This window comes from Glycine soja, chromosome 11 (genome assembly GCF_004193775.1).
Source record: "Glycine soja cultivar W05 chromosome 11, ASM419377v2, whole genome shotgun sequence".
Taxonomy (NCBI): domain Eukaryota; kingdom Viridiplantae; phylum Streptophyta; class Magnoliopsida; order Fabales; family Fabaceae; genus Glycine; species Glycine soja.
The window spans coordinates 39,858,086-39,882,113 of NC_041012.1; the positions used below are offsets into that span (position 1 = coordinate 39,858,086).

General features: G+C 31.7%; 2 protein-coding genes across 2 annotated transcripts; both read right to left on the reverse strand.

Annotated features, from left to right (window-relative positions):
• Nucleotides 1–4,769: 4,769 nt before the first annotated feature.
• Nucleotides 4,770–11,968, reverse strand: LOC114377460 (TVP38/TMEM64 family membrane protein slr0305-like). The gene is made up of 9 exons (XM_028335975.1): nt 11,551–11,968; nt 11,411–11,472; nt 11,188–11,242; nt 9,230–9,328; nt 8,901–8,987; nt 7,972–8,088; nt 6,166–6,258; nt 5,949–5,979; nt 4,770–5,177 (listed from the first exon to the last, which is right to left on the reverse strand). Exons 1-9 carry the CDS (start codon nt 11,644–11,646, stop codon nt 4,993–4,995), a joined length of 825 nt encoding a protein of 274 aa, XP_028191776.1. The 5' UTR covers nt 11,647–11,968; the 3' UTR covers nt 4,770–4,992.
• A 6,935-nt stretch (nt 11,969–18,903) lies between these two features.
• LOC114373788 lies at nt 18,904–21,515 on the reverse strand. Its single transcript, XM_028331332.1, has one exon. It carries the CDS (start codon nt 21,072–21,074, stop codon nt 19,209–19,211), a length of 1,866 nt encoding a protein of 621 aa, XP_028187133.1. The 5' UTR covers nt 21,075–21,515; the 3' UTR covers nt 18,904–19,208.
• Between the last annotated feature and the right edge of the window lie 2,513 nt (nt 21,516–24,028).

Sequence of the window (24,028 nt, forward strand, 5' to 3'; positions counted from 1 at the left end):
AAATAAATTATCTTATTTAAATATCTCATCCAAACACATTAAAAGTTAAACTCTTTTGTCAATGTATTAAGTTATTTAATTTGAACTCTTTCTTATGGCTCGCACAAACACAAGCGGTTGGTAAACTTTTTCTGCGGCTGTGATCATAAAATAACCCAAAACAGATTATGTTGAGACGTGTACTTTAGTCTTAGAACCCTCACGATGATAGAATATAGCTTATCCCCTCCATCAAGGAAATGGTAGGGTCCAATAAACCCCCAAATTCAACACAACAAGACAGTGGAAAAGTTTAGTTGCACTGACAAAACTTCAAAAAAGAATCCTAGAAAATGGATTTTCCTTTGATTCTTGGGGTAGGAAAAAGAGGCTATTGGGTATTGCCACTTATACAAGGCATTCACAGATTCATGATGAGGCAGCATATGGTGTTGCCCCACCTTTTATAATAAGGGGTGTCTTTTATTTAAGTTAAGGTTCTAGATGAATGGCCTTCCCTTCTCATTTTTTTGGACTACACTTCATATATAGTCAGTGGAACATGTGACATTGGAATGACCAAGGATGAGTGATTCGGAATAAAGCATAGAGAGTAAAATTACAATATATGCATGCTAATTATGTATTTAGAAAAAAGTAATTTTCTTTACTTCATTTCATGATATAAATAAAATAAAACAAAAAATAGCAGAGGGTCTTGCATTAATTATTAATTTGGTGTATGTGGATAAAAAAAATTGATCTTATGCATATATTTTTTTATATTCGTCCCCATCATGGCATCATCTCTGCTACCTAGAGAGTTATTCTAAAATATAAGAATAAAAAAAAATCCATCACATAGGACAATATTTGATCCTTAATTATTCATGTCTATATTTAATTATATATGCTATTATTTGAACAGATTGTGTATTATTAATTTATTAACGGCAACCACAAATCAAAAACAATTTTACGTATGAAGAGTGTACATGTGTAACTAATATATATATATATATATATATATATATATATATATATATATATATATATATATATATATATATATATATATATATATTCCTACGTAAATGTATTAATCGTATCATTGCTCATATGATTATAGACATAAAACAGAAGAAAGAACAAAAAAACATGCAATATCTACTCAGATTTGCTAATATCTAAATGCAATACGCATCTAATGATCATGCTATGCATGGGAAGTTGACAACCAATCAACCATCTTACCAGGATTTGAATTTGATACTCACAATTCTTAAATAAAATAAAATAATCCGTATATATAATAAAATTATCACTTATCAGGATAGACAGATCTTACAGCCATCTAACGACAACCATAGCGTTGTTGTGACCTAGAATTACCTTGTGGTCCTATTGCAACATGCAAGGATATTCTCTACACATGATTAACAAAGGGATTGTGGCGTTACCACCTCTCTTTAGCTGAGCTAATTTTTCACACAATTTTTGCATGAACTTTTGTGTACAAAATCTGCAATGAAGATATTCTCTAACAAGATAGATCTCATATATGGTCATCAAATTACACCCACAATCTCTCAACTTCATATCATGATGTTTTATAATAATTTTTATACATTCATTTTTCTCTTTATCTTTCTCTACTTTATTACTCATTTTATTTCATATTTCTGACCCTTTGTTTTTTCTATCTCACTCATAATTGTAAAAACTAAAAAACATTGTACAATCTTGTTGTGTCAATAAGAGTCATGATGCACCTTGTACAGCGCTATGTAATTCCTAACTTTTTAATATTAATACATATATTTGCCTTTCAAAAAAAAAATGATAACCGTATGCCCTATTTTAGGGTGTACATAGATGGAAGAAATAAATAGAATAAATAAATAAAGAGAAAATGATATATGTATAGAGAGAGATGAAGTGAAAAAAATAGAAGAAAAAATAAGTGTATGATTATCATTATTCTATTAAAATATTTTTCTTCGTAGAAAAAATTACCTAGTGGTCCAATACTCCAATTGCAGAATATATATTTTCTATAAATGACAAAAGGGATTGTTTGTCTTACGCCTCTTCTTTCTCTCTTTTTAGTTGTGTTATATATATATATATGATTATCAAACTCGAGAGTTTACGCGGGTGAAAGTTTTATAAATTCGATTCATGAATTTAACTCGTAGACTCGTAAGAGTCTACTTCATATAAAAATAATAATAAAATATTTATAAATAACATATTAATTAAACATTTCAACAATATAATAAAATAAAACAGTAAATCATAAACTTCAAAATATTTAAATAACCAAGTCTAGTACTAATACATTAGACAATAACTTGTAGATGTTATAGTAGTAGTAGCTCATTCTCATGAAGGGTTTAATGTTATTAGAGAACAAGGGTTTGATATTATTACATGTTAGAATTTTGTATTTAAGAATAACACATTAAATGAAGGTATGTTGAATGCTAAACAAATAAAAAACAATAAAAAAAATGACTTAATTTTGATTTAATTTTTTTAACTTGTTAACTCGTTGACCCGAGAGTCTACCGAGTTTACTTAGAGTTTACTGAAGAGTAAACTCGTAGAGGACAAATGGACTCGTAAACTCGTAAGAGTTAGCGAATTAACTCTAAAATTTGATAAGTATGATTATATATATATATATATATATACACACACTTAACTATTGTGTTGAATCAATTTTTTTTTGCTGATGCTTGTGTTGAATCATATATTCGGCTCGTGATTACTTTTTTAATTAATTTTAGTTCAATGTTAATGAAAAATTACATCATCGTCTACATCATTCTAATGTGTTTGATATATGATATATCATATAATTATTAATTAACAGCGCCAAACTCATTATAATAAATGTTAACAAAAATTAAATAAATTGTATAGAAACTGTTTTTTACCTATTTGACAACATCAAAATTAAATTCAATACAAACATAATTTAATCTATTTATTAAATTAGAGTACACTCTCTTGCGATGATTTAAAAAATAATTTTTTATTTGACTTGATTTGCTTTAACTTAATTGTACATAACTCTTTTAATTTATATATTCTTTAAGTTTTACATGAATTATATATGAGAGTGCAAGTCATTTATACTTCAATCACAAACCGTCATTAATGATAAGCTAAAATGATTTATAGTTGTTTGATAATGTAAAAAAAATTATACTAACAATACAGGCTTATTAAACTCTTTCACTAACAATACCGTCATTACTTTTCATACACATCAATATTCAAGATTAAATATAATATTACAGGCTTAAGGGATATGATTCTCTATCACTCGAAACATTATGTATATACCTCTTATAGTTTTAAAAATTTGTTCATTTTAATATAACTTTTAAAATAACTCAATATTTGGGAGTTGGGACCACTTGAACCCGATGTAGTTATGAAAGTGATATGTTTAGCGAGTACATTTTATTTAAGAGAAAAAAAGAATGCGTAAAGTACTGCATGTATGAGTCTTGTGATAATCTAAAAGGTGGATAAGTTCACGAAGAACCTGATACATGAATTCATTGCTTTAATTTGATCCAACATATCAAAATCATATACTAATTAACAATTGCAGGCATTCTTTCACGGGTGGAATTTCATGTACAAGTATTGATCTTGGTTAATGGTCTACAATGAATTCATATGGAAGGTGAGTAAACTCGATCATTAGAAAATAGATTTTAATAAGGAATTTTTTATGATACTAAAAAATCCAACTTGCAACTGCTAGGAATAGTGTGAGGATAAAGAACTTGGAAGCACCTATATAAGCCAAACTGCAAGTACTACATGATTGGTGACAACATTACAAATTGCAATTAAAGGCCAGCATGTGAGTGAACAGCACCATAGGTATTCCACTTAGTTGATGACGCATTGGCATGTCACTTTTGCGTAGTACATGATACTACTTTTTTTTTAGTGAAGATAAAACTACTAATTTAGATATACTGATATACTTATACAACTTAGATTAATTATAAAAATAAAAATGTTAAAAAAATCATTCGATACCGACACAAGCTATGCGATGCATAAATTTGGACAAATTATCCATAATACTACTTACAAAACTTTGGTTCACAAACTGACCAATTACTAGGGAATTAATATTGGTGTTTCGGGGGATAGAAGTGGTCCTATACTGTTAAATTTTTAAGACCTGCTTGCGTGTATTACAATGAGAAATACTAACATGTACCATTTTTTTAACTTTAGTTCATTTTTGTTTTTTAAAAACTAGCAAACTATACTTAAAAAAGTAACTTATTTAGTAAATAAATAAATTGACTTTTAAAAGGAAATCAACAATAAAGAAATGTATTAAAAAATTTCTGTTTTCTAATAGTTTTCGTTAAGCTTTAATTAAGTATTGGAATTCCTACAATGCAAAATCCGAATTTCAATTACTCCAATGCAATGTAAATATTCGGAAGTAAAACTCTCTGCTATATGCAATGAGAATAAAATCTACAGCATCATCATCATGGGTGAGTTTATTTAAACTACAAAAACAACTTTAAAATAAGTATTTTATATATAATTTTTATAAAAAAAACAGATAAAATTTACTTCTTAAAATAAACAGAATTTATTTTTTAAAACAGAAGCGATTTAGGCAAACACAAAAAATAAAAATAAAAATCTGCTTATTTTATTAAAATGAATACTCATTTCAACGAATAAGTTCAAATAAACTGACTTCATATAGCGTGAAAAGTATCAAACAATCAAGATAATCAAGAATGGTTCATAACATGAACTTTTCTGTTGTTAAAAATGAAAGAGAGTCAATAATGTCATCTTGGTTGTAGGATTAAACACTCCTGTCACAAACTATATTTCTAATGTTGAAACTGTACAAGTGGCAAATAAATAGGCAGCTACCCCTAAGATTAAAATTAAAAGCATAGCCTTTATAGAAGGTAGAGTGAAAAAAGAATTTACACAAAAAGGAATTTACTTTTCATGACTGTCTTCAGAAGAATCTATCTTAATTATGAGAGGTTGGTTAAGATCTGCTGATGGTTCAGCAACAATAGGTAAATCTGGCGAGGAAGTAATCCCATCAATGTCTTCATTTTCGGCCAAGGCTTTATCTAAAGCAGCCTTGGCAACTTTGGTAACACATATCATCAGAACAACTGCACAATAACACAAAATAACAGAGCTTATCAGATAAAAATTTGAAATAACTTTTTCTCATACACTACAATTGTTGCAGCATGAAAAAATTTGCAACGTCCAACCACATCTTAGCAATTCAATTATTCAACCTCCTCTTCCAAGATCAAGAATTTACCCATCATCATTATGTAATATGAGATAGAAAATTTTATTATTTCCCTGATTCGCCTATTAAAACTTTAGGTAATTTTTCTTCCTGCCTTTGCACAAATGCAAAAAACAGAGACACCCAGGAAACAGATCATGTGTGTGTCTCAAATACCCACTTGCTACCTGGCAGGCACTACACTGGTGGCAGACAAAGCTGGCCAGCCTTCCCTCCCATTCAAAGAATATACAGCAAAACAAGAAAGAAGAGAAACCTTGTAAGAAGCCAATGGCTATTGGAAATTTCTCTTAAAAGATCATAGGCTTCCAAAATTTTGTTGATGAAGTTTGAAATGGGGAGACTTTAAAGTCTGGTACTGATTTAAATGTTGTGCATGTTGCAGATGAAAAATGCAATAAAAATGAGGTGAATTGGTGCATCACAAGAATCTGGAACTAACAATACAGGTTGCCGGGCATGATTGAACCATCCCACATGCAACTAGTAACTTTGTCTTCTATATTTATTAAAGATTTTCATAATTTACACATCTTCTGACAGACCTGCTTACTACAAACATAGAAAATCCAGTATAAATTTTCAAGATATACACTTTACGCGTGGAAACAATGAAACTTACCAGATATCACAAGACCAAGAATGATAAACGCCTGCATCCACAAGAGAAAGAAATGTATATTATATCTTCTATTGAAGATGATATTAGATAAAGCACAAGAAAATCAAAAGATTGCCCCGTGCAAGGTATCTTAAGTATTTATGAAGGTAAAAGACAACAAATCTAACAAATACTTGAAAGGCTCATTATATAAGTAATAGAGGATAGCATTTCTTACCCAACGAGTCTTTGAGAACTCGCCCCAACCATGTGTCACATCAGAAAGATCTTTAAGAGTTGTTCCAACATAAACAAGTGCCAGTGTTATTGGCTGCAACAGCAACAGTATCAGGCATTAACATTGTAATTGGCATGCTATCTAGTGAACTATAAGAAGACATAAACAGTAATTTCTTCCACCACGCCAAAAGGGGAACAAATATAATACTAAATTACTAACAGAAGCAAATTTGAAACAATAATTAATGACAGCAGGAACCCGAAGAAACTTTGTGAAAGGAACCCAATTCAATAGAAGTAGAAAATTGTATCATAAATTTAAAAATAAAACTATTACAGAAGAGACCCCCTGTAATCCCAGAGCAGAAGCTCCTCAGAGAAACTATTTTTCTGACTAATAACAAACAACCCAAATTTCCCCCCAACACACCTCTCACGTTTCTCTGTATGTAACCTTCCTGTTCTCTCTCTATAATTTATAACTATCTCTTCCCTCCTTCCCTATTTCCTGTCTAAGGTAACTCTAAGTGGGCCCTTGACATTTAGGCCCATTGAGTTTGTCCTTGTTCCAAAGAAATCTGAAACCTATCACTTTGCTCGTAGAATTATTAAGTAAGAAAAGTTAAACTAATCACCAATGCTTCCTCTCTCTATTCAAATAACTGAAACAAGTGTACTGACAAAAAGACATGGTAGAACGCATTTACTGACCCCAACTTTAGCATTAGACCACAAACACAATCACAAACAATTCAACACTGTTACAAAAATCGCTTTACTGGATACTGATGTGCATCTGTTTAGTCAGAATAGCATAATCTAATATAGAAATCATGAATAGTTGATTATAAAGATGTAATTTGTGTTTTCATAATTCATGTTACTTAACTATATAACTCAAACCTTAATTAAGTAGAGTTTGGATTTTTAACTTTGGCTTTCATGACGATTTAGCTTCAAAAGTTGATACTTCATACTTGTCACCTTTTAATTGATTGAATAACATATTATTATGTAGAAGATGCATATTATGCTACTATTAACATTGGGTTACTAATCTTGCAGGTTCTATATTTGGAAAATTAGCCTCTAATTCTTAATTCAGTTCATGATTTGAGAATCACACTATGCACATCCATGAAGTTTTTATTTTTATGTGGCACTATAGACAATAAAAGAGAGGCTCTTTTTCATCTTTATCTGGGTATGAAACAAAAGGAACAATTCTGATAGCTTTTAATGATTTCACACAATCACCGTTAAGCCTATGCATCTTATATTAAAAACCTTGAGAGAATTTTTTTAATATGCGGAAATGGAGAGTGACTGCTAGAAGAAATCCAATTAAAATTTAACAAATCTGAAAATCATAACGCACAATAGAAATTTCTTATTAGACTAACTCCTGAATAAAGTTGTACTGAAAAGGAGCAATTTATTGTATATATCTACAGAAAAGTGGGGAGAATACCGGGATGAGAAGTTACAAGATTAGAGGCAAATTTTCCAAATATAGAACCTCTTATTAACTTCTCATTTTTATTCTTGTAACTTCTCTTCCCTAATATGCCAGTATTCTTTCCTCTTTTCTGTAGATATATAGATTCATTCTCTCTCTTCTTCTTATTAACTTCTCATTCTTATTCATGTAACTTCTCATCCCTAATATGCCACTATTCTCCCCTTTTTTCGTAGATATATACAATAAATTGCTCTTTTTTTAGTACACTTATATAAATACCAACTAGTTAGATAAATACCTATATTACTCCTGAATATAATTCATTATGGGCAGAGAATATACCATCATTCCTAACCAGGAAGCCAGCATGTATTCCCCTATTGAAACAGGAGTCACCGACAAGAGATAATTTAACATGTTAAATGGTAGTAGTGGAACAAGCCGAAGCAGTAATACAATCTGTAAGGACAGGTCAGGAAATTCAAAAGTTAAATAAAACATAACAGAAAGGAATACCAAGTCACATGCAAACAAAACTAAGCAAAGAAATGTCACAAACATGCTGTTGGGGACAGATAGTTTTATAAACACTTAGAAGAAATAAGTCTCTAGATAACTAGATATGACAAAGGTTGGTTCATATTTCTTCAAATGAATGTTATTGTTTTCCTCCAAAAGGATCCTTTTCACAGACACATTTATAGTTCCACTAAGTAATAATCTTAAAAATTTAGATCCATAACTTGAGTAATACTTATGATCTATTAAAACAAAGGAAGGGAGTACTATTTAATGCATTGACCTCAAAGGAAACTAGAAGGTGAGTGCACAGAGAAAAGCACATCGTACACTGCACATGAGCTGTTGCCACTAAAGATGATATCTGGTATAACGGACCTCATTAACATTAACCAATATACCAATATGACCTTGACCATTAATAAGGAAATATGCTTGCTCATTTTAACAGGCAATCACAGTTTTTGATAGTGTTTGTATGAATGATCCATGAAGCTGACCTTGCCTAGTGGGATAGGCTTGGTACTTGGTAGTTTTTTGTATCAACAGGTAATCAAACACAATATACTTTAATACATCCAAATTATTGATATTTTAAAGTATTCATAATTTCATGACCCACTACACCAAGAGTTGAGAGTTCAGAAATAAGAAACCCAGAAAAAAGGTAAAAACGAGAGGAATATTAGAAAGTTAACAGCAAAAGAATATAGAATCTCACACCAGTGTTAAAAATTATTAAGTCCACAAACCTTAAAGCCAGATCTTCGAATTGCAATTGCCACTGATCTGAATTGTGGATAATCCTTCAACCTAGAAACAACAAATGATCTCCCAATCTGTCCAAATTGACAAAGATATGGGTAGGTAACGTCATAGGATAGAAATAATTATATCATGATATGGAAACATGGATCGAAGTTACACCTAATTGAAATGCTAATGGTATTGCAAAAAACATGCACATGATGAAAGAGCACCTTGTATTAATCAAGGAAAAACTAGCATAAATCAACTATTGAGTAACAAATACTGGACAAAAAGTATTACTTTGACAAGTACTTAAAAATGTAAAACTTACTGTTCTACCAAGAAGAAATGCAGCTCCGGCACCAACAGTTGCACCAATAGAGTCAGCAACAAATCCCACTGGAAGCCCAAAAAGATAACCTCCACCAAGCTGTAAAAAGGCATATTAGGTAAGTGACCACAACAAATTCATTTTTGGATTTCCTTTTTCCAACCAATTTTACTTCTACAACAGGTATTGTAATGGAGATCTAAAATAAAACTAAAAGCAAGAAATGGAGTAGAGGGGAGATAATAAAAATTGCAGACCAAAACATCATAAGCAAGAAGAAAAAACACAAAAGGCTTATTATAAAGAAATGAAAAATGCAAGTCCTTGCCAGTGAAAATTATCTGACTGCATTTTTTTTTTCTTGTCATTGATGCATGCTTCATTTATCCTCAATTACCTATCATTAAGCCTTTCGAACCAAATAGAACAGTCATATCAAACATTCACCATTAGAGTTAAAAGATATCAATAACCTTTCAAGAATTGACAAAGGTGGCATTAGGCATGGCAATTTCCCCCTACATTCAAATATCCTTGGAGGGACTGCCATATTGGCTTTTGCCACTGATAAGATGTCCTACATTGGCTAAGAATATGGCCAGATACTCCTTGTAGGACTAGGATAATCCACCTTAAAGCAAGCTTTTGGGAGTGAGCTAAGACTGGCCCATTGTTATGGCTTTCGAGCTTAATTTTGGGCCACCCACAGATATTCATTCGTGCAAACTTCACAAACTAAATGTCTAGTGCTAAGCGTAAAAGGGTGGAATAAGCAATCTTCTTGCCTTGAGTTAGCTTTTGGGAGTGAGTTAGTCTCAACCTGTTTCTAATAGGCACATTCTAGAATGTTTTCATTAGGGGATAGGGACAGGGTATAAATTCCCTCGAGGCAGATTTGGGGACAAGGACATCACCAAAAGTTTTCCACCACTATGAAATTACAAAATTATCCTTAACACATTTATTTATTTATATATTTCATATTAGTCTTTTACTAATTATTTAATGTTATTTACTCCATGACAGTTTGAAACTTAGGTCATGAACTTGGTTAGCTTTTAGGTTAAGGTTTATTTACTCCATATTTGAGGTAGATATACCGTAACCACGCTGCTCCCTCAAGGTTCTTGTTTATTCGTTATAAATTTGGTACTGCTGGTACCTAGTGATAATATATAATAGTCTTTGCAGAGTTAAAAAAATTATTTAATGTTATTTATAAAAAAAAAAAAAAAAAAAACTAAAAATATCCTAATTCTTAACCTGAAGTCTCACTCACATTCTAATCAATCACACAAATCTTTCTCAAATAGCTTCCCCAAAATTTTCTTTTGTTCTTCAAACCCCAAATCCCTTCTCCCTTATATTGTTATCTTCTTCCAGCTGCTGTGCTTCCATTGATGCTGAAGCTCAACAAGCATCACATATTGCTATTTGCTCTCCCTTATCCAGACCACTCACGACATAGTCATACAGCATTGTCTGTCATTTCTGTCCAGCATTGTCCAACATAGCAGCTATATTTCTCGATTCCCAATCTATTCCTCAGTTTACTCTCTGTTAGCATTGCAACATGATTTGATTCCAAGCCAAGATCGAGCTCAACATATTGAGAACATATATAATTCATTCACTCATTTTTGCAACAGATATTAGTTTGAATTCAATCGATTACTAGAAACAACCTATCTGCTTGTGAGGGTAAGGCTGTGTACAGCTACCACCAAGTGGAAGTACTCCCCGCAGCAGCCTTACACAGGCACCATATGATGACGCTAGATATCGATAAATTGAATTTAAAAATTTACAAAATGCAGAAAGGTGATAATCACAAACACCTAACAATTCTAAGCAACAATGCAGGCAAGTCTATCACAGGTGCTTGAGAATATTACTTTTCTAAAAAAAATAAAAACAAGTTTTGCAAGAAGTGGCAGCGGTAGCAACGGTTGTCTTACAGTAAGCACTGAAGCTGGAACAGCCAAGACAGTCAAAGGAATGTAAGCAACAGCCCTGAAAAAATTACCAAACAAATAAAAACATTCAGAAATCATAATCGCAATAATCATTGATCTCCACAGCACCAAGACATTATTATTTTTGTTTTCCCTTTTTCACAAATGACCCTATTAATTAGAATCAAGACGACAAAAAGAAAAAGAAAAGAAAAAGAAGACGTACAGAACAAGTGGGCCCCAGGGACCAAGATCGTGATCGACCCATAATAAGAAGTCCTTCATCATCTGCAGCAGAGGCGAAAATGAGAAAAGATTAAAAATCAGAGAAGTTTAAGAAGGAATGAGGAATTGAAGAAGGGGAACCTTTTCGATTGGGAGAGTGAAGCATGCGACGATGACCGCGGCGAGGAGGAGAAGGAGAATGGTGATCCTGAGGGCGGAGGCCCAAGACAAAGACATGGTTAACCTTCGACGCCAAGGCCTACACTCCTCCTCGTCGTCGTGCAAATGGGGAGAAGCTTGCTTCGACGCAGACCGAGCCCTCAATCCCACGAGATTTGCCAGATTTGAAGCTCTTTCTTTTTTATTCCCTTTTAGCCCATCGATTCAGAGATTGTTTGTTTCGCTTATCTTTCTCTTTTTTCCGTAAAATGGAAAGGAAACACAAGTGTGTTGTTCCGGAGAATTATGAATGGATATCGGAAGGACAGCCACTTTTGTAAATTCACGCTATGTGATTCTTCCTCTTCTCCGTGTGCCGTGTGCGCTTTTATAAGCAACAAAATGTTCAAACACAAGATAAGGGTAAATTTTTATCTTGGACTGCAGTAATTGTGAGATATAAGATAAAAAAAATATGAAAGGATACTAGAGTTGAATATGATAAAAGAATGATAATTTTTTTATATCACGATGTAAATAAGTAATATGATATAATTGCTTAAATAAAACGTAGTATAGTATAAAAAAGGAGTTGAACTGTGTGTTATAATAATTTGGAGGTTAGACACTCACTTTTATTTTTGAAAGTCACTTTTATCTCGATAAGTGTAATCGTTAATAAATGTGTCTCTGAAAGACTTAAATGCAAAATTTAGTTCTTAAACGTGTTAAAAGTGTGACAAATAATGACTTTTGATTTTCCTTGACAGTGGAAAAAAGGGTTTTTTCGCTTTTGTTGATTTTTTTCATTCCCAAAAGGATATTTTTTACATAATCCAAAATTGACTCTTCATTCCCAAAAGGTTTTCTTCTCCCACACTTCCAGAAACTTCTACAAGAGAAGTGTATCTCCCACACTTCCACGGCCTCGTTTCGCTGACAAATCTCCCAACCACAGTGACGCACGGCGATGCACACTCATACAATCGTTCTCGTCGACGGTGACCACAGTGACGCACACCCAGGTTTGGACTTTATCGTATGTTGTGTCTTCTTTGTACGCTTTTTTTATAATTTTTTTCTACGCGTATGGCTTTTATTGGTTGGCCGTAATGGCATCATCGTCGGCTAGTGTCTTCGTCGTCAACAGACTGTTGTTTTGGGGTTTTGACGATGACCATAGGCACCATCGTCGTCGCGTTTTTCATGGTGTTCATCATCCATCTAGCCTCTGTCATCAAACCTCTTTCTTTTGTGTTCTCTTCTTTATTATTCTCAAACTTATTCTCTTTTTTTCTCTTCTCTATTATGAAGCTTTTTGTGTTCTCTATTTGTGAAAATACAATTAATGTTTGTTATGTTTCTCTCTGGGATGTTTGATGAAATCATTTTTATTTTGCACCACAATGGTAAATTCACATAAAATGCAAATGGGGCACTAGAGTATGTCCATGGTGAATTCTATGTCTGGAAGAAGTTGAAACAAATTTAGTTAATGTGTGGACACCCTAAGAATTGTGCAAAGCCTGTTGCAACTATGTGAAGTTTGTTTGAGTATGTTATTTGGTGTCTGTTATTGGTTTACAAAGGCTAAAGAATGATCGTAATGTGTTTTCTATGTGCCAAATTAGGCTTGCTAATTCAGAAAAGGAAGTGCATGTATACTTAAAAAATGTTGATCCAGAGGGAAGGGGGGTCCTGTTAGTGACATTGGGCCAGGAGTACATGTAATGCCTATAAATTGCAATACAGAAAATGTGGTTGAGGCTGTTGCTGAAGAGTGTACTCAGAATGGTATTGAAGAAATGAATGTTGATGGTGCTAAAGGTGGTTTAGATGATGAAAATGAAGTACTTGGAACTAGTGTACAAGATGCAGAAACTGAAGTTGTTGAAATAGGAGTTGAAACAGAACCTGCAATTGTTGGAATTGAAACTGAAGTGAACAATGATGCAGATAATGATGAAGTTAAGGAACATCATGGGGATGTTGAGTTTTCTGATCATTCTGAAAATGACCCTATGTATATGTGTCTCCAGAATATGATGCATAATCAAGTGACACATTGGCAGATAGTTACCGATCTGAAGAATTTCAATCCCTTCCCAACAGTGATGATGAAGGTGACTTCAATTCTAAAATCGTGTATCCTCAATACAATCCTACAAGCATTTTTGGACTAGTGCATTTGGAGGTTGAGATGGAGTTTGATACCATCAAAATGTCTATTAAAGTTGTCAAAGACTATAATTGGCAGAGATCTGAAATGGGCAAAAATTGACAACATTCGAGCTAGAACATGCTGTAAACAAGTTGGACGTTCATGGGAAATTTATTGTCAGATGTAAACTGCATTTAGACCACTTTCACTTAGGTCTCCAGTATCAATTCGAATTACAATGCCAAATGAAGTATCTCATAACAAGAACCAACCGAATTACATGAGCTTCATACCTATACCAGGAATGCTCAGCCTACAAGATTTGAAGAACTAAAATATGAGATAGATTAATCTTTTGTTTATATTAGATAGTGATTAATTATTATAATTTGGATAAATTTGTAATGATTGATACACTAATACGATATTTATTTTGATATTTTGGTATAATGTTTATTTTGGATAATTTATGGTGTGACAGAAAAATTATTATTCATAATCAATATTATTGATATTATGTTTGTCATAAATTATTTTTACAAATTATTTTTTAAGTGATTATTGTGACATTATGCTTGTAACAATAAAAAAATATCGAAAATCTATTATAAAATTATATTTTACTAAAAAAAAATGAAATTACTGACATTATCATCCAAAATTAGTAACTATTTTCATCCAAATGATAAAAATATATCACAAAATTGACATTTTGTTCCAAAAGAAGGTACTGACATTTAGGTCTAAATAAAATTACTAACAAATTTTTTCAAGAAAAAAATTACTAATAATTTGATCCATAAAATTTTTACTGACATTTATGTCCAAAAATAATTTCTTATTGACATTTTCGTTCAATCTAGTCAACATGACTACGTTGGGAATCAATTTTGTGACAAATTTATTCCTATATGTCACGTAGGCAACTTTTTTAATGGTAACGGAAGAAAGTTGACGACAGAATATTTTTGTTGTACTTTTAACACTTTTGAGGACTAAATTTTGCATTTAGATCTTTTAAGGACACATTTGTCAATGAATTACACTTTTAGGAATAAAAGTGACTATTTACCCTATTTTTACAAAGTTTTAATTAATATTAATATGCATATATAAAGACAAAAAAATAATTAAAAACAATATATCAATCCATGAAAGGGCATTTGTTTTTCTCACTCTCTCACTCTTGAATCTTGTACCTCCTACTATATTTTGAAAAATTCATTCAAATAAGAAAATACATGATTCAAATGCCACCGGAAAGTCCAAAATCCAAATACATACAGGTCCAACTATATTATTAAATCAAGGTCGTTGCTTTGGACACCTAACGTTTTTGCTAGGACACCCCGCAACAAAGGTGAAAGGACTAAAATGTCCTTCACCTTTTGCTTATAAAAAATGTGACTCATCCGTACGAGTCATTGTTCATACGTTGTTTACATTCTTCTTTTTTCCTTCTTCTCCCTCCACTTCTTGCGCCACTGTGGTTCTTCTTCTTCCTCTTCTTTGTGTCGTTTCACTCCATTGGTGCTTCTTCTTCTTCCTTCATGGGTGCTGGTCCTTCATTTGTGGTTTTTCTTGTTGGTGGCTCCTGATCCTTTGTTGTTGGCCTTATCATACTTATTTTTTGTGCATTGTGTTGCTACTCTTTCGTTGTTGTTGCTACTGCTTCTTTGAATGAATGATTGTATTGTTTTGGATGTTGTTGATATTGGTTTGATGTTGTTATTTGAAGCAACGTCGCAGACAAAAATGACATTTTTCTGGAAAAACCTAATACGGATTGGCAATCCGTATGAACCTGATTCGTATGGGTTTTTTTTGTTGAATAATTTTTTTGAATTTTTTTTCTTCTAAATTTTTTTTTGAATTTTTTTTTACATTGTAAATATATATTGGTCAATTATTATTTAAATTGTTTTGTAGTGTAATATTCTTTTGTAATGTTAGTGAAATTTTATAATTTTTTCTTATTTATATGTTAAGTATTGATTTTATTTATAAAAAATATATATTAGTTATTACTAAGATTAGATTAGATTGTTAAAACTAAGATTAGATTAGATTGCTAAAATTAAAATTAGATTGGTGAAACAATTAATTTTTAATATTGTTATATTATATTTGTTTAACTTTTAAAAAAATTTGAAACAAATATTTAAAAGATATTAAATTTGTTACTTATGAAAAACATTGAAATCATAATTAAAAATAATTTAATTTTTTTAGTTAGAAAAACTATTTAATTTTTTTAAATGATTAAAATTTGCTATAAAAATATTGAAACATAATTTTTAATTGTACGATAAATCTGTTAGTTATAAAAAATTATGAAACCAAAATTTAATATGATAAGATTGTTCGTTTAAGATAATGATTGAAATCAAATTTAAAAATATATTAAATTTGATGGTTATAAAAAATATTGAAACCAAAATTTAAAATATGATAAGACTGTTAGTTTAAGATAATGATTGAAATCAAATTTAAAAATATATTTAGTTTGGTAGTTATAAAAAATATTGAAATCAAAATTTAAAATATGATAAGATTTTTAGTTTAAGATAATGATTGAAATCAAATTTAAAAATATATTTAATTTGGTAGTTATAAAAAATATTGAAACTAAAATTGAAAATTTAAAATTTAAGTATTAATCACTATATGGCCATGTGGATTTAATTTTTTTTAAAAAAAAATTCGTATGACCATACAAATTGGTAATCCATATGGGTCATACGGATTGTTGATCCATATGAATAATACAAATTGTCAATCCATATGATCATACGGATTGATGATCCGTATGATTCATATGGATTGACAATGCTTATGTTTCTAAAAAAAATTTTACGTACCTCTTCTTCTCCAGTGATGAATAATTATTCAACTTCATCGTATCCTCTTAAACAGTAGACCACCGAAGACAAAAAAACGCTTAGATAAGGAGACTAACTTAAGCTAATAAAAACAACTTACACTAAGGGTGTGAAATTTTGCGGAAAAAAAAAAACACTGCAGAAATGAAAACCTATTTGTAACCAAAAATACTCATAAGGGTATTTTCAGGATTTTTAAAAACTGTTGGGTGTCCCAAGCAGTTGGCTTAAATCAAACCTAGTTTGCAGCCCAAAAATGCCATTGAGTTGAAATACTAGCTCATGCCTAACTTTTAAGTTAAGGAATAGTTTAGGTTGTTGTTAAGTGCAGCCAAAAATATTGCTTGTGCACCCAACAATTTAAGTGAAGTAGCAAAAATTTCCTTCACTTAAATTTTAAAAACCCCCTCCCTCTCATCTCCCTTGCCCAGTCCGTACTTCTTCCGCTGCAATGCTTCTTCGTCCTCCTCCGTCTCTGTGTTATCTTTGTCGCGTAGTTGCCGTTGTCAGCCTTCATTGGCTCTGTTCAGGCCATCCACACCACCTCCGTGGTTTTTTGCCGTCGAGGTAAGGTTTTTTTTTTTCGTGGTTCATTATCGCTTTTTGTATCCGTGTAACACATACAAATTAACCAATTTGTATGACTTATATGGATTACGTAATCCGTATAACTCATACGGATTAACCAATTCGTAAGTTATAAAGAACTTATAGATTAATCAATCTGTAAGTTTTATATAACTTATAGATTCTTTAATCCGTATTTACGCAAAAAAAAAAAATAAAGAACATCGACGTACCTCCAATGTACCTCCGTTAACAATCAAATTAACCACCGCCACAACCACCACCGACGTACCTCCATAAAACTTTCACCTAGACCGAATTGGCACAATGCACCTCTCACGACAATGAAAAAACTAGAAGAAACTAAGACAAGAAACGAATGAGTGCGCTACTGTAAAAAAATTTACTTAAAAGCAAGCAAAAAACACTAAAGGACATTTTGGGAATTTTTTTAATGCTGGGTGCACAAGCAAATATGCCTGATGCACCTAGCAAAGCCCAATAGTTTATGGTAAGCTTGAGTTAGTTACTATTCGAAATATATAGTTTGAAATAAAATGTGAACAGTATCTGAAAATGTTGTTCTAATTTATTTACATATATAGATATAGATGATGATTTGGTTATCTGGTTTTAAAAATTGATTTTGCTTAAAAACTGGTTTTAAAAAGCCAATTTTAGTTTTAAAATGGTTCTAAAAACAAGTTTTAAAATCAATTTGTTGGTTTGAAAATCTGGTCTACACATTTGGTTTTAAATTGAATTTAGTTGTTTTTGTGCAAAAATAAAACCATGCACTCACACACACTATTTGAGTAGCCTAATATTATCCCATAACTTGAGAGCACGTGGAAAGAAAGAAAGAAAAAACTTGAGATCACCTGGTAGCTCCAGCAACGAATTTCATGTTTCGTCATGGTTTGCATACTCCAAACCATAGTTTAGAGATTGAGTTTTATCCACATATATGTTTAACAATGGTTTGACCCTTCTTGTTAACACGTGGTTAATTAAAACTCAATCTCTGATAAAGTAGAAAAAAAGTGCTTTATTTAAAATATCTCATAATTTTGTCTAACTTTAAATCGATGGTAGATTTACTTGCGCTTTCCTATTGTACACACTCACTTTAAAGAGTTAAATCTGTTCAACAAAATAATAGTTGAATTGTGTTTGAACATATTTGGATCCCAAACCATAGTGTGGGTAAAAGTAAAAAAAGAAGTTACGTTGTCCGTTGAAACAAGTCATGATTTTCACAAACTGTAATTCAAATACACCCAACATGATCTCCTTTTTTATTATTTAATTTTCACTTGTTGTTTGGTGGCAAAATGCCAATTGTCATAATTTCTTGTAAGGTGCTGCTCACTCTAATCGCAGAACGTGTACACCAAGAATCTAATCAAGTAGACAAAAATTCTTACTAGAAGGTAGAATAAACTGAAGAGGTTTGCATTTGAAGTTTCACCTTCAGTTATGAATTCTCAATCTCATAATTTTATATTGGTTGTTTAAGAAAATTAGAAAGCTATGGAAAGCCCAACAAGGATCTATTTTGACGTCGTTCCCTGTCAACAAGAAAAGTTACAAAAACTATCTTATTCAACTTATGTAACTAACCACAAGCCTGTATAGATGACATGCAAGTCATTAAACAATTGGTTAGTAACTATGTTGTTGCACACATGTACTCAAATAGAAGAGATTTGCAAATCAAGCATATACTATAAACTTTGATCTTTATTATCCGTAGACAAATCACAAATGTGTTTTGAGGGATATATAAATCCCCTGCTAATCTATAAATGCAGCTCATAAATACACAACTCAGTGCTTATAAATCAATGAACAAAAGAATGCTTAATCTAATTTTATAGTGGAGGCTACTTCCATAGTTTTTTTTATCCAAACACCTGCTATGGTATGCATTATTCTACAGGGAATGCCTACATTTCCAACCCTATCCACTTTGCAGACAAGTTTTTTCTTTTCTGATTGTTTCCTCTCTTCCAACTGAAGCTCCAAGGTCATCTTGCACATAGTGCATTGAGCAGAACATGAGCTAACATGAGATCCACAAAATACTGATGACCAATTTTGCCATCTCGCCACTTCATCTTTGCAGGAGCCCTTCCATAGTGAACTCCATCATTACACCGGTTATCAAAATGCCATGAAAATGTCATATCAAAGTCATCAATCACCCCAGTGATGATGCCAGCTTTCTTCAATTTCTCTATGAGCACTCCATTGAACACCTCCATTTTGTAAGGATTAAATGCTAGTGATCTTGCGTATCCCCCAGTTGCAACTGTGGAACGATAAAAGACTCTTGGCCAAGCTAACCCCCTTTGCTTCACTGAGATCATAACATCTCCCCAGAATGATGCTGCATAGTCTGCTCCAGCAGAAAATGCTCTTATATTACGCCAGTGAACGCCATCATGCAATCCTGAGTTCATGATCACAGTATCTGGGATTGTGTCTTCTGAGAAGTACTTCTTCAACAGATTTTGAAACCCTTTATCTCTCAGAGAATCCAATCCTAGATAGTTTTGTGTTTCATTCCAATGCCCATTAAAAATGCTAGTGATCCTAACTGTTTGAGAAGGGTCTTTTGGGTTCGAAAAGTTCATGTCAAATCTCCTAGGGACAGAATGTATATTGGGCAAATCTAAGACAAAATTGAGCATATTACGTATTGTATCAACATGATTTGAATCACCCCAGAAGAAAATCCATCTATTCTTCAAGCACTTCCAAGCAGACTCAGCTGAAAACATCTTGAATGAGCAGTGAGTTGAATACACCCAACCATTACTCTCTATAACTCCCAACGAACCATCACACCATGGAGCATTACAAGGAAAATCTGGTGCCAAGCATCTGTACCTACCATCATTACCTATTTGGCAGCCATCATTCTTCGCATGCCTTGTCCACCTTCCACACCACACATCCTTGCCAAAATCAGAAGCTTTACAAGTCTCAAGTTCTGGTAACTGAGCACTGCTTTTGTAGAACCTGATTGCAACATTCCAAACCACTCGATCGTAGACAAATCTCCATGGAGTGAACTTCAGACCTTCAAAGTGTCTATAAAGCAGAATTACAGTCAGATTGTAAACCCCAACAAAATCAGGATGAACTTGCAGGGAAATAGAGTAAGAACCATTACTGAAATCTTTCACCAATGGCCTAGATTTCCATGACTCCCCTGCAAGATCAGTCTCAAAGTAATCCCCACCTAAACAACGAGGTTTCCCTAAATCATCCAATGCCTGAAAACCAAACTCATGCACTTCCCCAGCTGATAGCTCTATCAGTTTCCCATCATCCAACCCAGGAATTGATATTCCCACTGTCTTAGAATCTTTACAAGGTTCTCCCCCAGGAGCTAACCATCTTGCTAGAAGACTTGAAGTCAAGTTTGGCTCTAATTCACTTGAAAGCCAAGTTGAATGCCCCTTGACTTCAGGCTTCAGTGGGGTTTTTGTGTCAAGCTTATCAGACACACCACTACTACTATAGTTCTTAGCAGAAACAGTTTCACTGTGCTCAGACAATGTGATGTTCACAAGATTGTGGGGACCAAAAAGGGTAGTAGCATTGGTTTGGTTTTGATTCAAACTAAGTGGACCATATGGGGAGCTATAATTACTCAAAGTGAGATTTTGATGACAGGAGAGAGTGGAATTAGGAGAATGAGACCTTAGAGAAAAAGAATCTTGACGATACCTCCAGCTCCAAGCTTCAATAACGTTCCTAACAGTGAAGCCATCAATGGTCCAAACCACAACCATGCCACCCAAAACAAGAGCAGTGAGCAACCCAAAACGCCAATGAATAGAAGCAGACCAAAGAGCCCTGTGGCTCTCTACCTTTTCTGGCATCACAAACTTCCCAGATCACCACCACACAGCAGCAACAAACAAAACCAAAAAAGCGCCAAAACCAAATTCCAACTTATCCACAACACCCAACACAACAACAAAGAACAAAGTTGTTATCTTTGATGACAACACTCCAAAAGGGTGCTCTCAAAGCAAAAAAAATGTAAATTTTCTCCAGAAAGAAACAAAAAAATAAATAAAAAAATTGTGGGGTTACTCACAAGGTTGGTTTAATGTCATGTAAGTAGTGAAACAAGATTGTGAAGCCACTAACTACGCAGATATGGCTAATGGCTCAGTCACAGTTCTCAGAGATTTTTCCAAACTTTGATACAGCTGTGTGCGGTGCCTTTAATGCTTCATTTACCCCTGTGTCTAACGCGTTTTAGCTTTTTTCTTATTCTTCTTCTTTGGAGCTTTCGCCGAATATGTCAATAATATGGTCCAACCACTGTAGTAGTTATCTAGTTTGTTATGGTCACTGTGGAAGTTGGATTCATCAGAAATTCATTATGAAGACATTAATTATTGGGAGTTGCTGTTACCTCTTTTTTAGGTTAACAGATACTGTAATAGGGTATCATTTACTACCATCCTTTATTAAATTTTATCACTTTAAGAACTTAAATGAATTATTACGCTACTACTTGATATTTTTTTCTGTAAGAATAAAAAATATTTATTAAAAAAATTATAATAACTTACATATTTTAACTGGCTGAATTAAATTTTGGTATTATTTTGAGATTTTAAACTATAGTAAAATAAATAATAAGTATATTTAAAATATGAAATTAGTTTTGTATTATAGTGATACTGATATGATAATAATGATATCTTTACGTGTTTTTTTACTGATATGATAATAATGATATCTTTACGTGTTTTTTTTTACTGATATATCTTTGGATGCGAAATTGCTGATCATACGTTTTTTTTTTTACTGATATATCTTTGGCTACAAATAAATAAGAATAACTATAAGGCTATAAAGGGTACAAAAAAAATAAGACATGCCCCAATATAATCTCAATATAATTTTATTTGATTATCATTAACCTCATAATACACGTCCAAATTTAGAAGATGATATTCATTTGACTTGGAACGCAATATTTTTAAATAAATATAAAATATATTAAGAAAAAATTATAACTATTATGTAAATGTGGTTTTAATTCAGTTTAAGCCAGATTAATTTTAAAATTTGAATTTAATATAGATTCTTGTTCAATTAATGTTTTATTTTAAATTATTTTTTATTTAATTTTTAACCAGTGGTTTAGTCTGCACATAGTATATAGAATAAATGTTTTTTTTTATATAATTAAAATTTAAAATAAGTAAGTAATTTTAAAATATAAGTTATATTATGATTAAAATCATAATAAATAAACATTTTGAATATATAATTTTTTAGATTTATAATTAAAATTTTAAACTATAATGCAAAACTATTTTTTATTGACATTTTTATAATAAAAGAATTATATTTAAAGAGATAAATAATTAAGAAAATCAAACACAACAAAGTTTATCAAGCTGATAAAGATAGAATTGATATCTTATAAAGACGAGTTAGAATATCACTAAAAATCTGTAAATAACTCTATTTTTTTTGTTTGAAATGATTGAGAGGATATTTTTTTATTAATTACGGTGATGGTACGTGAAATATATATATATATATATATATATATATATATATATATATATATATATATAATATCACATCAAGGTATAGTTGTGAAATTTGGGTTGGCCGACCGGTTAGACCGGTCCAATCAGGATTCGGTGTCCTAATTGAATCGGTTCTATTATTAGATCAGTCACATAGTTGATCCAGGATTATCGGGCCAAACTTGGTTGGGTAGGTATTAGATCTCGATTGGACCGGTCCGACCCAACCAATTTTACAAAAAATAAAATAAAGTAAAAAAATGGATCACCTCTACGACATCGTTTTTTATGTCACATTATTATCAATTGTTATTTTATATTTTGGAGTATGAATGAACTTTTTTTATTAAAATAATGTTAATTATATACTTATATATAATAGATACATATATAATTTTAAATTTGTAATATATATCGGATCAAACCGAACTAATTACTAACCCACCAATTGGACTATTGATCTACTATCTCGAGTGAATCAATAACCGAGTCAGGTTTCACAACTATGCTTTTATGTGTCAATATTATTTTAGGTGGGAACATGATAACAAGTAATACCAACCACTAGATCATGATTAAAAATAATTAATGATTGAGATTAAAATATTTAAAAATTAAAATTAAAATTTAATATAATCATTAAATCTATAACAGATTCATCAAACAAACAATTAACATTCTAAAATATATCAATTATAATTAACATATTATCACTATGGTCAACCAACACCACCTCGATCGTCATAAATGTGGTCACTATTGTCACCACCATTGTCACAACAATGATGGTCATGGTAGTTGAGATGGTATTGGTTGACGATGATGGTAATACAGTTAATGTCAGTGATGGAGGCAGCGACAACAATTATGACAATGGTTATGATAGTGGTAGCAAAGATGACGAAGATCTTGATAATAAAGGTGGTGATGAATGATTGATGACGATGGTGATGGAGGCGATAATTATAGTGATGATCGCAACGATGGTCATGGTGATAACAGTGACAATCACGTGATTGATAATAAATTAATTGAGATACTTTAGAAAATGATAATATTTTTATAGATTTATTTGTTATTTTGTTAATCTTCTAGAGATTTTATGATATATTAAATTTTAATTTAAAATTTTAAATATCTTAATTTCAATTATCTATTATTTTTAATCTTAACCTGTTGATATTGATTGTTGTCATGTTCTTAATTTTTTACACAAGAGTGGTATGTGTATATATAAAGTTGGAATTAGATTTTATGATAAATTTTTTTTATTA